We start from the raw sequence: 15443 nt of genomic DNA on the forward strand, positions 1-15443 counted from the left end.
TGTCTAACTTGAGGAGGCAATTTTGTTTCCATAATTCTGTAGTTGTTAAGGTATTATCTTCTTTACTAATGTGCAGGTTTCTATCTCTGTCCGTTGTTTGTTGTGTCAGTACTGCAGGAATTGTTGTCGTTACATCTCTGCACTCTGGTTTAGAGCTGGGAACGAAACGGAACGGAGCCGGAGGACCCCGCGCATTCGATCGGAGGCACAGAGTACAATCGCAAGTGAAATCGTGGGTGGAAAACAATGGTTTCTTCCGAAACCTCCATTTCAGTCATCGTTTCCTTTGCTTGTAGTAGAGTAGATGCATTGTCATTTGGACGTAACGTACATGCTGTACATCGTGTTAGAATGCAATTATGATGTATGGGTGTAGGCTGAAGGACCTGCTAGCAAATTATAACAAATGAAGTTACAACTCGCAATCGTGTAACAACAAATATTTGACGTTCCGAACACTGACTTTGAGAGGGATCATCCTTCGCCATCCGACTGTTTGCAACACTTCAAACAGCCAAGGAGGTTTATTGCCTGTTGAAAATTGGGGACTCGCCAGGTGGACGAAAGCAAATCAGTGAGGTCTCACCTCCGGACGAGCTCATTGGCTTGATTACACTACACATGGATCACAAGATATTCCGGCGTCGATCCATACATTCCAGTATTTTTTACGTCTCTCTGGGGTCTATACTCAACAACCATGTACACATACACGCCATGTTTTCCTGCCACTACTATTGCTACGACCAGCACCACCACTACCTCCATCACCACCTGCGGACACTTCGCCGCAGACACCACTGCCGTTGCTTTCCTCACAGCACTGATGTCCAGCCACGCAGCTTCGAATTACGAAGCCCGCTTTCTACCAGTGACATCAGCTCGTCATACCTACACCTTACGGGCACATTCCAGATGGAGGGTCCGTCGACGAGCCCAGAGAGAGGAACGAGCACCACGTCGCCTGGCAGTGGATTCAGCGCAAGCACCGCAGTTGGCCACAGCAGATGAAACATCTCCTCCCATGGACACCAGTATGCAGAACTACTACTACTACCGCCACCACCACCACTACCTCCCGCCTTGAATATTCCTCCATTTCTGGCACTAGGTGACCCATCACCCACCTCCATTTTCCACAGCCAGAACCCCTCAGGAACTCATGCATTTCTCCTCTCCAACCCTTCCCCAGAACTTGAGTCACCTCAAGCCATTTTCTCCACGCTTCTCCACTACAATCTACGCTGAGAAGACGTCGCCGATATCCGAAAGACTTCAAACTGAATACTTATCCAAATCAACGGAGACACTTCAGCTACTCAACTCGCCACTCAAATAGGAGCAACCCCCTTTGGATCGACCGCCTCTCTTCAACCCTGTCCATCACCACCCATTCAACCCCCACCTCCACCAACCCATTATCATTAGCTAAGCTTTGTCATCCGTGGCTTGGATCACTCACTCTCAGAAGAAACAATTGTCACTGAGCTCAACGCGGAGGGAATACAAGCTCAGAAGGCCTTTCGCATCAGGAAAGTGGCGGGGCAAACATTCATGGTGCGGATCCTCTTGCCAACACCAGCCAGCCGACGTGGACAGACTACTTGCCAGGGGTGCCTCAATCCATCCTCATGATTACAAAGTCGAACCATCCCGCGCTCCACCTCCACAGTCTCTCAGATGTGAAAAATGTCTACATTATAATCAACACACAAGAGCCCAGTGCAAAGAAAATTATCCCATCTGCGGTCATTGCACCCAACACCACTTCATCAACAAGTGCCCCAACACCCTTCAACCCCCTACCCCCATCCCCCGGTGTAATACCTGCGGTGGCAAACATGCATTTTATACTCGTCGATGTAGAGGCCGCCTAGCACCTCTCCCAAACTGCCCTGAAATAATAGCCCCCATTCACACTATCGACCCACCAGCCACGCCAACCCGTTCACTATTTCCCCATCCTACAATAGAAGATCTGATCAGATTTATTACACTTTCATTGCTGAATATCCACCCATACAATAGATCGCTAGTTCTCAACCATCTACAAGCTTCAGCTCATTAGACGCTCAGTTTACACTTTCCCACAACACATCCAGATTTAAATACACACTTCACCTTTACACCTTCAGAAACTCTTGTCTAATCCTTTTCATAGTAATTTCAGTCTCAGACACGTGACAACCATATCAAGAATAATACAGGGTTGTAAGTGCAAGCAGAACCATGCAATTACCACCTTTATACACCTCTTATTCTCTACTATATATGTATTCATAACTCAATATTTGTCGTATATATCAGGCATCGGATTATAGCGTAAAAAGGGAAAAATAACAAAAAGAGAAAAAATACTTTTTAAATGAAAAAATATCATCTTGAATGTTTCTATCTAATTCTATATATTTATGTATCTTGTTTAAACTATTACAAGCATCTGACAATTCAATAAAATTTAGCCCAATGGCCATAAAATCCCCCTTTCATCTCCTTCATTACCTCCCTCTTCCAGCATTTCTTGGCCAGAGAGAGGGCGTAAACTTCTAGGTGGCCCGCCCCACCTCTTCAGGGCGGGGAATGAAAACATTGATTGATTGATTGATTGATTGATTGATTGATTGATTGATTGATTGATTGATTGATTGATTGATTGATTGATTGATTGATTGATTGATTGATTGATTGATTGATTGATTGATTGATTGATTGATTGATTGATTGTTTGATAGAGATATAGATAGATAGATAGATAGATAGATAGATAGATAGATAGATAGATAGATAGATAGATAGATAGATAGATAGATAGATATGGAGGTCGGTGGGTGCAGGTGGATATCGGCTCACAAGTGGCCAAGGCTGGTCCGTGGTCCAACAGCTCTGCAATCCGACCGGCCAACCGAGCAGAGGAGGGTTGTTCACTGCTCTACCGTGGCTCTATGCCTCTGCATTCAGGAGACGGGACAGGGCTGGACCTCACGGCTGGCCCTAACCGTCGGCTGACCTGAGAATGGTTTTCCAGTCTCCTGCACTAAGGCGAATGCCAGGACAGTTCCTATTTTAGGACACGGCCACCAACCCTCTCACCTTCTCCGTGCATCTCCTTCACCGTAACAAATCTCCCTGCCTGAGAGACGGCGTTGCCGTCTAAGAGGCCCGCCTCCCCCTTCAGGGGAGGAATGAAAACATTTTAGTAGTAGTAGAGAAGGAACTATTTTCGTAATTAATGTCTGGCTGCATGGCTAAATGGTTAGCGTGCTGCATTTTGGTCACAGGGGTCCCGGGTTCGATTCGCGGGAGGTCTGGAATTTTAAGCCTCATTGGTTAAAACGTAATGTATTTTTCACAATTGGCTTTACGTCGCACCGACACAGATAGGTCTTATGGTGATGATGGGACAGGAAAGACCTAGGAGTGGGAAGGAAACCCTCGTGGCCTTAATTAAGGTACAGCCCTTACATTTGCCTGGTGTTAAAATGGGAAATCATGGAAAACCATCTTCAGGGCTGCCGACAGTGGTGTTCGAACGCACTATCTACCGGTTGCAAGTTCACAGCTGTATGCCCCTAACCGCACGGCCAACTCGCCCGGTAAATGTATTTTTTTTAATGTTCCTCAAACTATAAAAATGTGTTACCGATACCTATATGCCTTCTGTCAATAAATTATAAAAATAACATCTGCCTCTGAATTGATTAATGGCGTATGACATCACATTAGACACCGCCTATAAACACGTGTTCAGATCTCAAAACTTGTGTTGCAGAACCCATGTTTATTAGACGATCTGGTTGTCGGTGTCGCTGGTAGAGTTATTGTTGTCATTATGGTTGGTCTTCTTTTCTGGATGATATAAAGGTAAGAGCACGAAGACTGTAGTGAACTGAAGGTCCGCATGACTTCATCTGGTCGATATGCCTTCGCCATAATTGGACACTGACAGATATCGTGCTCCATCCTTACTTTTTTTTATCGGGAGACCTGTAGTCACGAACAACTACTCTTTCGCCTTCGGAGAAATATCTATCGTAGAAGGATGTTGCATATCTCATATTCTACCCTAGCAAAAGCCTTGGATAGATCTACAGAGGTACAGTTCATTTTGATCTCCCAAATCAATGATATCTGTTATATCCTGATGGAATCCTGGGGTAACGTCTCTTAATTCAAACTCCCTTCTATCAAACCATCAGTAATTTCACAACCGTGTCTAAGAAAATGATAAAGAGTGCTCTCCCCCGAAGCGTATAAGCAATACATGTACATTGGGGCTAGTATTGTAAACGTCCATTCATTTGTATAGATTCTTCATGAAAATAGTATTCAAATAAATACTTCAGATATGACATTGTGTTCCAAACTATTGCCTTCAGTATATCCCCAGAATCATCTCAATTCCAGCTAATTTTCTAGCTTTCAAGTTTTATTCCTTTTAGCAAATATTTATTTTTATTATCATGAGTACTTCACTGCTATTGTTCACTTCCCCTACTTGTACATTAGACTTATGTCCAGATACCTTTACATACTACTGACTAAATGCCTCTGCCTTCTGCAAGTCCTGACATACGGAGTATACTCCTCTTGGCCATTCATGTTCCCTGGCATGTACTACCTGGAATCTGTTTACCATAAAGTACCTATACATGCCCTTCCATTGTCATTAAAATTCATATTTCATAGGGTATTTAGAATGTAGATCAGTGGTGACTGAGAGACTGTAACATTATATAGGTTCCTCCATTAAAATCACCACTACCCTGCTCTCTTTTATCTTAGGTTAATGTTTTATTTTATATGTATAAATAGTTCTTGGGTCATCCGATAATGCAACTAATGGTCTAAAGTCTGACATTGTTTCTTTTAGGACTCTGAAGGTATTCATTACCACCTCTCCATGCTGGGAGTGTGCTGACGATATCGTGGAATTTTGTAAAAAATACAATGTGTATTTGACAATAATATGTTCTTCACTATACAAGATACATGAGAAGGAAATGAAGGAAGGTCTTCGTCGTCTGACAAATTCCACATCTAATATCACACTTAGGATATTTACTACTCAAGACTGGAATGACCTGGTAAGTTCACTATACAAATACTATTTCTTAGTGTTCCCGTTGCCATAATGCCGTCTGGCTCTAATCAATTCCATTCAACCTTTACGGTCTTCAGTGTTTTCCTTTATGCGTTTCTCATTGGAATAATATAATAATCCGTATTCCGTTAATGGAAATTATGAGAAAGAGTTGCGATACAACTTTAACACATTTCAGTCTGTCTACAACAATAATTGTAACACACATAATATTATCACATACCTGTAAAAGAAATACACACTAATAAACAAAGAGTAGCATGTTTAATTTTATTCGTTCTAAGCTGAGGATGTTCGTATAGAATTGAAGTTACATGAACTGATTATGAGTTGACACTGGAAATTATGGCTTGCTCCTTAACTAAATGTTCAAAGATGATCACTGTGTGTTTCACCATGATAATGCTCCCTACCATAAAACAGGTCTGTTCCTGGGTAGCTTGTGGACAGTGAGGTTCTGGAATGGACTGGCTAAACCAGAGCCCTGACATCAGTCCTATTGAACACCTTCGAGATGAACTAGAATAGTGAATTTGCTTCACAACACAACGAATTAGATCACTTTAACAGGAAGAATGGTCTAATATTGCCCCGAGACCTTCCGACACATAGTAAACAGTTTTCATCACAGAGTTCTAGCTGTAACAAAGAACAGGGCCCGTATTAATGTTCACTACTGGACAGTATGTGTATCTGACGAACACTTAGAGGACAATTTCGAGCAGATGATCGGATACTTTTATCAGATGGTGTATACTACTTCATTCTTTATTAAATAACTTCAAAAATGTCGGAAGAAAGGTAAGAGAAAAATCCATCTCAAAAATATTTTCTTTAAATTCCATCTGCCATTGTCACTCTAAACTGAGTTAACATATATTTCAAAGTCCACATCAATTTGGAGACTGGATTTTGACATGCAGACCTCATATAAACTGGGATACTAGTTTGAAGGAGAGCCTCCGTGGCTCAGACGGCAGCGGTTCGGCCTCTCACCGCTGGATACCGTGGTTCAAATCGTGGTCACTCCATGTGAGATTTGTGCTGGACAAAGCGGAGGCGGGACAGGTTTTTCTCCGGGTACACCGGTTTTCCCTGTCATATTTCATTCCAGCAACACTCTCCATTCTCATTTCATAGCATCTATCAGCCAGTAGTAAATCACTTTGGGAGTGGCGACCCCATCGTACTAATAGCCTATATCTGCTTCATTCATTCCATCCCTGACCCGGTCAATGACTGGAAAACAGGTCGTAGGTTTTCGTTTTTTCACTAGTTTGAAGAGTTGAGTGCTAAGACGAAAGTAGGAAAGATTTGAAAAAGTTTTAAAATATAAACTGTACCAATTACGACCAAATTGTGTATATGGATGCGTAGGGAATTAAGTTTACGCGATCGCCAATAAGAAAGGTTTTGAAATATATTAAAGGTCATGACGATGGATCGAACCTTTTCTCAGGCGTTTGTTTCCAGGCAGCCACACTAATTTAAGAATGCGTAGCGAACACACGCATTTACCGATTTACTGTAAGAGACATAAAATGTATTGCTTGCAGACTGTAGTGAACTATATAAAACACGTTTAAAGAGATGACACCGTTAGGCTAGTATAACTGTGACACGAAGTTACAAAAAAAATAGTGTTAAAATGTGACAAAGTCGAGGTATATGATATCCTCCCTCCAACGCCTTTCTGATTAAATACCCAACGACGAAAGTGCCACGTTTCGATCTTCCTCGACATGAGTGGTCAAAACTCAACCGTTTCAGAACAGCCCACGCCAGGTGCCGATATATGATGAAAAAGCTGGGATATTGTGAAAGTGCTGCGTGTGAGTGTGCTGTTTAGAAGCAGACATTGCTTCATGTTGTTGAGAGCTGTCCTCGGTCAGCATTTAAGGATGGTTTACGGGCTCTGCATGTATTGACACCAAGTGCAGTGGACTGGTTGTCAAAGCTGGACATTCTACTTTAATACTTTAACTTATATGTTCATTGTATATTTTGCACATTATGCTTGTAAATACCATACGCTTAATAATAATAATAATAATAATAATAATAATAATAATAATAATAATAATAATAATAATTAGGGCTCGGATGTTTAATACCTAAAATAATCCAAATAAGCAAGCAAATATGACCTCAAAAGTGACGAAATATGACATTAAAATTACGAAATATGACCCGAAAATGATTAATCTAAATATGGCCATTTTAAAATATACATCGAAACGGCAATGCCTTTGATGAATATTTGTTAACTAAATTATTTATTCGTACTTTCATGTCAATTTTCTAAATATACTGTTTAGCAGTTATTACAGTCGATTGCCCTTGATTCACTCATCAAACATTTGTGAATGCATACCGATAAAGTACTAAGTTCGTTAAGATAATTAGATCACACAACATTTTAAAAGTCAAGACATGTTTGCATTCTGCATTTCGAGGAAAGTAGAAATCAATCTACTTTTAAATAGTTTTGGGACGTTTAAACCCAGATTTCATTAATATTATTCAAATGCGTTAAAATTTTAATTGAGCACCTCGAAGCGAATTGATGATGATTGGCGATGCTTGTTGTTTATAGGGGCCTAACATCTAGGCCATCCGCCCACGAAGCAAATTAAGCAGATGTCTTTCAATACATTATGATAGAAAAATTGGTGTTTCAATCTGCACCTAACGCTAAAATATTTTATATACTAATTTGAAACAAAACAAAACAAAAACGCGTGATTTCACAAATGCTACAAGTTTAGAAGGAAATGGAAAGAGGCTGAGGTTCAAATATCTAAACAAAGATTATTTCTGTCTCTTCCTGGGAGACTGGGTTGCCGAGTACAGCGGGTGGGGTAAAAGGTGCAGTAAGGCCTATGACTTTCACTCTATACAAAGAGTATTCCACTTGTATTATCTGCAAATTTGATAACGAGAAACAGTTTTGTGAAGACTAGTTCGCACTCGGTAAATCGAAGATGACTTTATACAGCTACAGCTGTCGGTCAAACTGCCGAAATATGATCGAAATATGACGTTTCTTCGAAAATAACTAAAAATATGACCTAATGACAAAAATAGCCAAAATATGCATTTATATGACAAATAAAAATCACTTAATTGTGACATTAATCACCTGATTTGCACCAAAATCCAACCCGGCAAGAAAATGCAGGCAAAGAAAAAAAATGACTTTTTCTAAACATCCTAGCCCTAATAATAATAATAATAATAATAATAATAATAATAATAATAATAATAATAATAATAATAATAATAATAATAATAATAATAATTGGTACGGAGTTATCCGTGGAAGTCAGAGGTGAAAGAAGGTGCGGGCTGGAATGGGTCTAAGTCCGAAAGATGGATTTAAAATTTAAATAAAGGTTATATTTTTAAAGCTTAACAATGGTGACATAGAATTTTTGAGCGTACAACAAATAACAACAAATTAAATCAGGTACACGGTCAAGAAGACCAAGATTAGAGAAAATTTTAACCAGTTTCCACTAGGGGAAATAACAAAATCAGGTACCAGAGTAGTTTTACAAGGAAAGCCCGAGTTTCGGGTTCTTATAAGTTCTGGGCTTCGTGCTCTAAGTTACAATGCCTGAGCCCTCAGCTCACAACCACAAATTACCAAAGGGCAGAAAACCCCTCACTACATGAAGCACATGATCCCAACTTTACATCTCAAGCCTCTCTAAGGCACTTTTACTATAACACCATAAAGAGCTGACCCGCTCTCGATCTTTCAAGCCTATAAAGGCAATAACAGACTTTTACACAAACTGCCATCAAGGCATTATAAAGAAACAGGGGTATCTCGTACCCAATCTACTAGGCCTTAGTGTGCAAAAACTAGGTTAATTTAAATGACCCAAAACAAAAAGGATGGAGGCGTGAAGTTGCACTCCTAAATCTACATTTTAAAACCTAAGTGGCTCTAGGCCGATACACAGGGGCTAATCCCAAGCTAGGGAGGTGACTCGTATGAGAAAACTTTAATACATTAAGGAAGAGAAGAAACGGTTACGAAAACGTAGTCACCTCAATTTCAAATGAAGGGGAGCTCGAGAGGGAAAAGCACTCTCTATCCCCGAATCACAGTTCCAGTGAAGTGGAGTATTTACAAAGATTGAAAAAGCTTACATATTTAAAGATATAGGTTACATATTAAAGGTTTCGAACCTTCCCCGGGAGTTAAACTGCTGAGCTAGCAAGAAATAAAGATGTTAAGAGGCCATTACCTTGAAGAAGAGCTGCTGCCTGAAGAACGGGGCGCTTCCCGCCCCCTGCTACATATTCACACACTAAGCTAGATGTTACTGAAGTGGCCCGGAGACAAGAAAATCAGCAGTTTTATACCCTCATAGAAAATTCGAGACCCTTCAGGAATGAGTAGACACACCCTTTCAATTTTTATTGGTTGACAGCAAAAACTTGTATACAAGGCAATGAAGAAACATCTTATTGGTGGGAAATTAATTACAGAAATTTAGGATTGGTTAAATTCAAAGCAGGCGGAAAGAAAACTTAATATAGGCAACCCACCAATGACAGAACAAAATTTAGTAAAAACAAAACTTATGAATACAAAATTTCTTCAAGAGAGTTCATTCCATTGCACCAGAGTGTGTTACCATAGTTTTTGGTAGAGACATCTGTTAGAGAATTTCCGCACTTCTTGATCACTGACAAACAAAAGCAAATCAAAAACACACAGTGACATCTTCTGATAAACAGTAGAGTTGATTCCTTTTTTAAAGTTCAGAGCTTCTCCTGTAGAGGAGTTTCAATTGGCGCAAGATTTGAACTTGCGTCGTAGAGGTGTACCTCCCGGTACAATAATAATAATAATAATAATAATAATAATAATAATAATAATAATGAAATTATTTAAACGGAATTCCAAGAGGCGGCAATTAAAAGGAGTAGCACATCGTGCTGATTCCAATAAGTCGTCTCTTACAGTACCAAAAGGAAACAGAATCTGCAGGGGAAAAAAAGAACGTAAGCGTGAAGATGACGCCCAGCCTCATACCGGTGCAGGCTTAATCGACAGTGATCCGCTTGTGGATGTAATCAATATGTGATCCAGTGATGACTCCATGGACATCGACACGTCCGGTGAATTACTCGTCATCTCCACTCCCATCGATAATGCATCGTCGGCAGAGTGATCAGTGCGCGAGTTGTGGAAATCGTAATGGGAAATGAGTAATTCTCGCGTGTGCGATGACTTGTTTCTTGACAGAGACTTAATGAAGGTAAGCAACGAGCACGTCTAAGTTTTGCGTTCATATTTTTACGACAACTTGTGCATTTTGAAAGAGCTCAATCTGCGTGTTCTTTGCAAGCAGTCTCTGGAGCGTGACAAGTCACCGCCTTTCTCGAAAACCAACAGCTTCGTTTACTCGTGCAAGCTACTGTGGTAACACATATGTAATCACTAGTGTGTTCACTGCAAACCTCATGGCAGTGAGACAGTGGAGCACATCGTGAAGATACGTCTGTAGGATTGACTTTACAAACGTCCAGATCAGTCGCAAGTCTCGACTCAAATGCTTAGTCTCATGCTCCCAACAAACCAAGCACACTCAGTCACGACCGCAGTCCCATAAATACGTGCAGTTCTCGCTGTGCTTGCGAGCGCGTCGGACGTGTTTAGTAGTAGTGTGGTGAGGAAGTTACGAGTACCGTTGTATTCGCCGTGTTCGGACTTTGCAAACAGTGACCCTGTTACCAATTCCAGACAAGGTGTTTCTACATATTGGCAACGATAATTAAACAAATCAACATGACAGCAATCGAAAGGAAAAACACAATTGTGATTAGTTTCATTGATCGTGATATTCCCCGTCCGGCACCGTATGAAGTTCACGACTGGATATTCGACACCCTGAAACTTGAGGAAAATGACATCGAAATGCTCCAGCTCAACGGCGTATCAAGACAAATCTTCGTTAAATGCAAGAATTCTGAAATATCGAACCGATTACTCCAAGATTATTTAGGTGAGCACACCTTTCTTCATAGTAATGGTTTCCGAGGTAAAGTGACAATAGACTCTGCCGGCCTAGGCACCAAATTGGTTAGGATTTTCAACTTACCGATAGAAGTGCCACACAGGCTACTTTCCGATCGGATAGGTAAATTTGGTACAGTGCTTTCCATTACTGACGAGACCTGGGGTTCAAGTTTTCGCTATCAAGTAAATAATGGTGTCCGTGCAGTTAAAATCATGTTAAAACAGCATATCCCTTCTTATCTTGATATCGGTGGTTTCAGAGCTTTAATCATCTACGAAAGCCAGCCCATAACTTGCTTGATATGCAGTGAAACATGTCATCTGCGAGGTCAATGCCCCAAACGAAAACATCCAGTTCAAACGCCGGCCGCGGTCGATGCCCCGACCTGGGCAACACTAGCGAGTGGCAAACTCCCAACCAAACGAGTTCCGTTATCAGCTGCCCAACTCACACTCGAGGACAATATCAACAACACACACACAGTTGACACAGTACTTGAGTGCACACCACCAGAGACAGAGGACCCACAGAACTCCGAACAAGTTCCACTACCACCCCTCATGGATGTTGATACAACCATTGAGACATCTAAGTTAGATACGACAAGTGCAGACAAGAGGACTGTTGTACCGAACCTCTCCTCAACATCAGTTGATGAGTCTACGGAACAAGATTCCCCCCCGGCGTTAGATGTCCCAGAAAAACAACAACAACAACAACAACAACCCCATGAACTTCAATCTATAAGCGACCAACAACACATAGGGGAAGACGAAGAACCCATGATAGCTGACCAAGCGGAACACCTTTCTACTCCAGATGTTCTAGTGCCGGAACAGATCTTGGATAATGGTCCAGGTCAACTACAAACACTTTCATTACCAATCAGCCCACATGAGAATACGGAAATTGATGTCCGAATGATCAAACCTTCGGGCACCAGTTCGAGGGACCGCAGATTAAAACGCCCGGTTGACGACATTAGTAAAGGGCGAGGACCGAAAATTCTTAAAAACATCCCGCAAGACAAAATTCGAGGCCAGATCAAAAATGGTCAGTAAAATGTGGGTGGCTAAAGTATTTCTCCTTTTGTTTATAATACTCCTTCGCACTTACGCCACCCTTAATATGAACTGCCTGCGAAGTAGAAGTAAACAAGTTCTTCTCCGAGAATTTATTCGCGATCACGACCTTGACATCATTTTTTTGCAAGAGGTTAACATCAGTAATCTATCGTTTCTTGGCCCATTATATGATTACATTGCCAACCCCGGTGAGGAGTCCAGAGGTACCGCTATACTGTTTAGAGCAAATATACCCATCAAGTTTACCGAATGTCATCCCAGTGGAATGATTACATCTATACTTACAGACGACAACACACTTTACGTGAACATTTACTTGCACTCAGGGACACACCGAAGACATGAAAGGGAGGAATTTGTTACCACACAACTACCATACTATTTGCGACACAACTGTCACATACTGGTCATTGGAGGTGATTTTAATTGCGTGTTGCATTCCAAAGATCAAAAAGGTCACTTCAATTCGTCGCCAGCGCTTGAACGCCTATATACGGCTCTCCAACTTCGTGATGTCTGGGAATCCAAACATGGCCCGCTTGTTCAGTTTACATATTTCCAAGGATCAGCGGCATCCCGTCTTGATAAATTCTATGTTAATAAAGACACTATTCCTAGTGTTCATGACATAACAGTTAATATCGTACCGTTCAGTAACCATCATGCAGTTGTCCTGAAAATGCGATCTATTTTTTACCCAGGATAGGGAGAGGATACTGGAAATTAAACGACTCCCTGTTAAATACGGAGGGAATACAAGAAGAATTTAATCAGAAATGGACAGACTTAATTAACCGACTACAAAGGCAGAGATCCCTCAACATATCAACATGGTTGTACAGACTGAAGCCTGCAATTCAATCCTTTTTTAAAAGACATGGGGTGGAAATGGCAAATAACGGGATACAAACCCTACATTCCTACTATGTAATCCTCAATGATTTATTGATTCGCCAACAAGCAGGCTTTGATGCCTCCAACCTTATAGCAGCTCTCAAACGTCGAATAACATCTATCCAGGACCACATTCTTCAAGGTTCCCTTGTGCGGTCCTGCCCCTCATCCCTCCTGGCGGACGAGAAAGCTCAACTCTACCATATAGCCATGGAGAAAAGGAAGGCTCAGAGGAAATTTGTACAAACCCTACACTCGGAAGATGGTAGACAGTTGAATGGTACGCAAGACTGCCTAGAGGAAGCAGAGAAATACTTCAAAGAAACATTTCAAGATAACGGGAACTCCGTAGTCGAGCAACAAAAACTTATATCATTTGTAGAGCAGCACTTGGGTGAAGAAGAGAAACAGGATCTGACCCGTCCCATCACTGAAGAGGAAGTATTTGAAGCAATACGCGCAGCTAGTCCCAACTCCGCACCAGGCCCCGATGGCCTTAGCTACCTTTTTTACAAGACTTACTGGCCTATCATCAAAACTACTTTTGTAGAGCTAATGAATGTACTTCTCGAAGAACTGCCTGATTGTACCGGGTTTTGTGATGGTATAATAATACTCATACCCAAGGTTAAAATGCCCAAAACAATATCAGACTTCAGTCCAATGACATTGCTCAACACTGATTATAAGATATTCATGAAAATTCTTGCCAGTCGTATAATGCCTTTTATGGGAAGAGTCATCAAACAAGGTCAAACGTGTGGTATTCCAACTAGAAAAATAACACACAATCTTCAAGACATTAGGAACACGGTGCTATTTTATGCAAGGAATACGGATCTGGCTGGTGCCATTATAAGTCTGGACTTTCAGAAAGCTTTTGATCGAGTTCATCACGGATACTTGCTGGGAGTTCTGAGACATATGGGTTTCCCCGACGCTCTCTGTAACATTATACATAATGTTTATCAATCCGCCCACTCTCGAATTCTACTTAATGGTTTCTTTTCTCGTCCGATTCCTATTCGGACGTCAGTACGACAAGGATGCCCCTTGTCTATGATCTTATATTCTTTGAGCATAGAACCATTCGTACGTGCTGTTCACCACGTCCTTAACTCCATACCTAATCCAAATAATCTGTTTACCATACGAGCCTATGCAGATGACGTCATCATTCATCTTCGGACCCCAGAAATCGCTCAACAGCTAACAGGAATAATATCTACCTACGAAATGGCCTCCAGCGCTCTTGTAAGTTATCAGAAATCGGAACTTCTTCCTCTTGGTAGATGGCCGCAGGCAGTATCGTTAGCCGAAGTACCAACCAAAGAGCGTGTTAAAATACTAGGGATCATCTTTACCCCAAACATTGAAGAAATAGTCGATTTAAACTGGACTACTATTACTCAAAAGGTGCGCTCCACCCTATCGATGCACCTCAGCAGGAACCTCAATATAATACAAAAAGTATGGCATATCAACTTGTTTGCCCTGTCAAAACTATGGTACACAGCACAAATTTTACCGATGCCTGAAAGAATTGCCCAACGGATAGAACTTTGTGTCGGATATTACTTATGGAGAGGATATCCTTTTCGTATAGCCAGACCACAACTGAGGAAACCAATTGACCAAGGGGGATTAGGCCTCATAGCAGTCTCCGAAAAATGCAAAGCTCTCCTGATCAGAGAAATGGTGCAGTATTCGTCTTCCGACCACGCTAGAGCAGTCCAGTTTTCCCCCCTTGTGAAAAATAATCATTACCTTCGCTTGTCTTGTTTTAAATCGTTTCTTCAGGCTTTGTACAGCTTGCAACTTTCTGACCATAATATCCCCACTGTTAAACTACTTTATAATAAATTGCTACAGAAGCATGATCATCTTCCACACATCATGGTCAAATACCCCAATTACAATTGGACTAATATTTGGACCACTTTCCAAATGTCTTGCATCCCCTTAGAATGGAAAGTAGCTAGCTATAAGGTTATAAACGAGTTACTTCCGACAGAAGAAAAGAAATTCCGCCACCGGTTGACACAATCGCCGCTATGCAAGGAATGCGCGGTAATTGACACTCAGTTTCATAGACTGACTAGTTGTGGAGCAGTCAAGGACAATTGGCAGTGGCTCAGAGTAGCGTTCCACAGGTTGACGGGATCTAGAAACCCGAACGATGTATATCGTGCAGTATTAACTTTGGACATTAGCAGACGTGATCATCGACATGCTCTGACTTGGCTTAGTATGGGGTATCTCTCTTACCTTCAAACCACCGACAAGGTATCTCTGACTTCCTTCAGAAGCTACTTACAAGAA

General features: G+C 41.3%; 1 protein-coding gene across 1 annotated transcript in view; it reads left to right on the forward strand.

Moving 5' to 3' along the window:
• LOC136879324 (uncharacterized) overlaps positions 1-15443 on the forward strand; it is a 154899-nt gene that overhangs the window by 124379 nt on the left and 15077 nt on the right. The window contains exon 8 of the mRNA XM_068228972.1: positions 4871-5084. Within this exon, the coding sequence (XP_068085073.1) occupies positions 4871-5084 (214 nt within the window). The remainder of the gene's footprint in view (positions 1-4870; positions 5085-15443) is intronic.

Source organism: Anabrus simplex, chromosome 8 (genome assembly GCF_040414725.1).
Source record: "Anabrus simplex isolate iqAnaSimp1 chromosome 8, ASM4041472v1, whole genome shotgun sequence".
Lineage (NCBI taxonomy): Eukaryota > Metazoa > Arthropoda > Insecta > Orthoptera > Tettigoniidae > Anabrus > Anabrus simplex.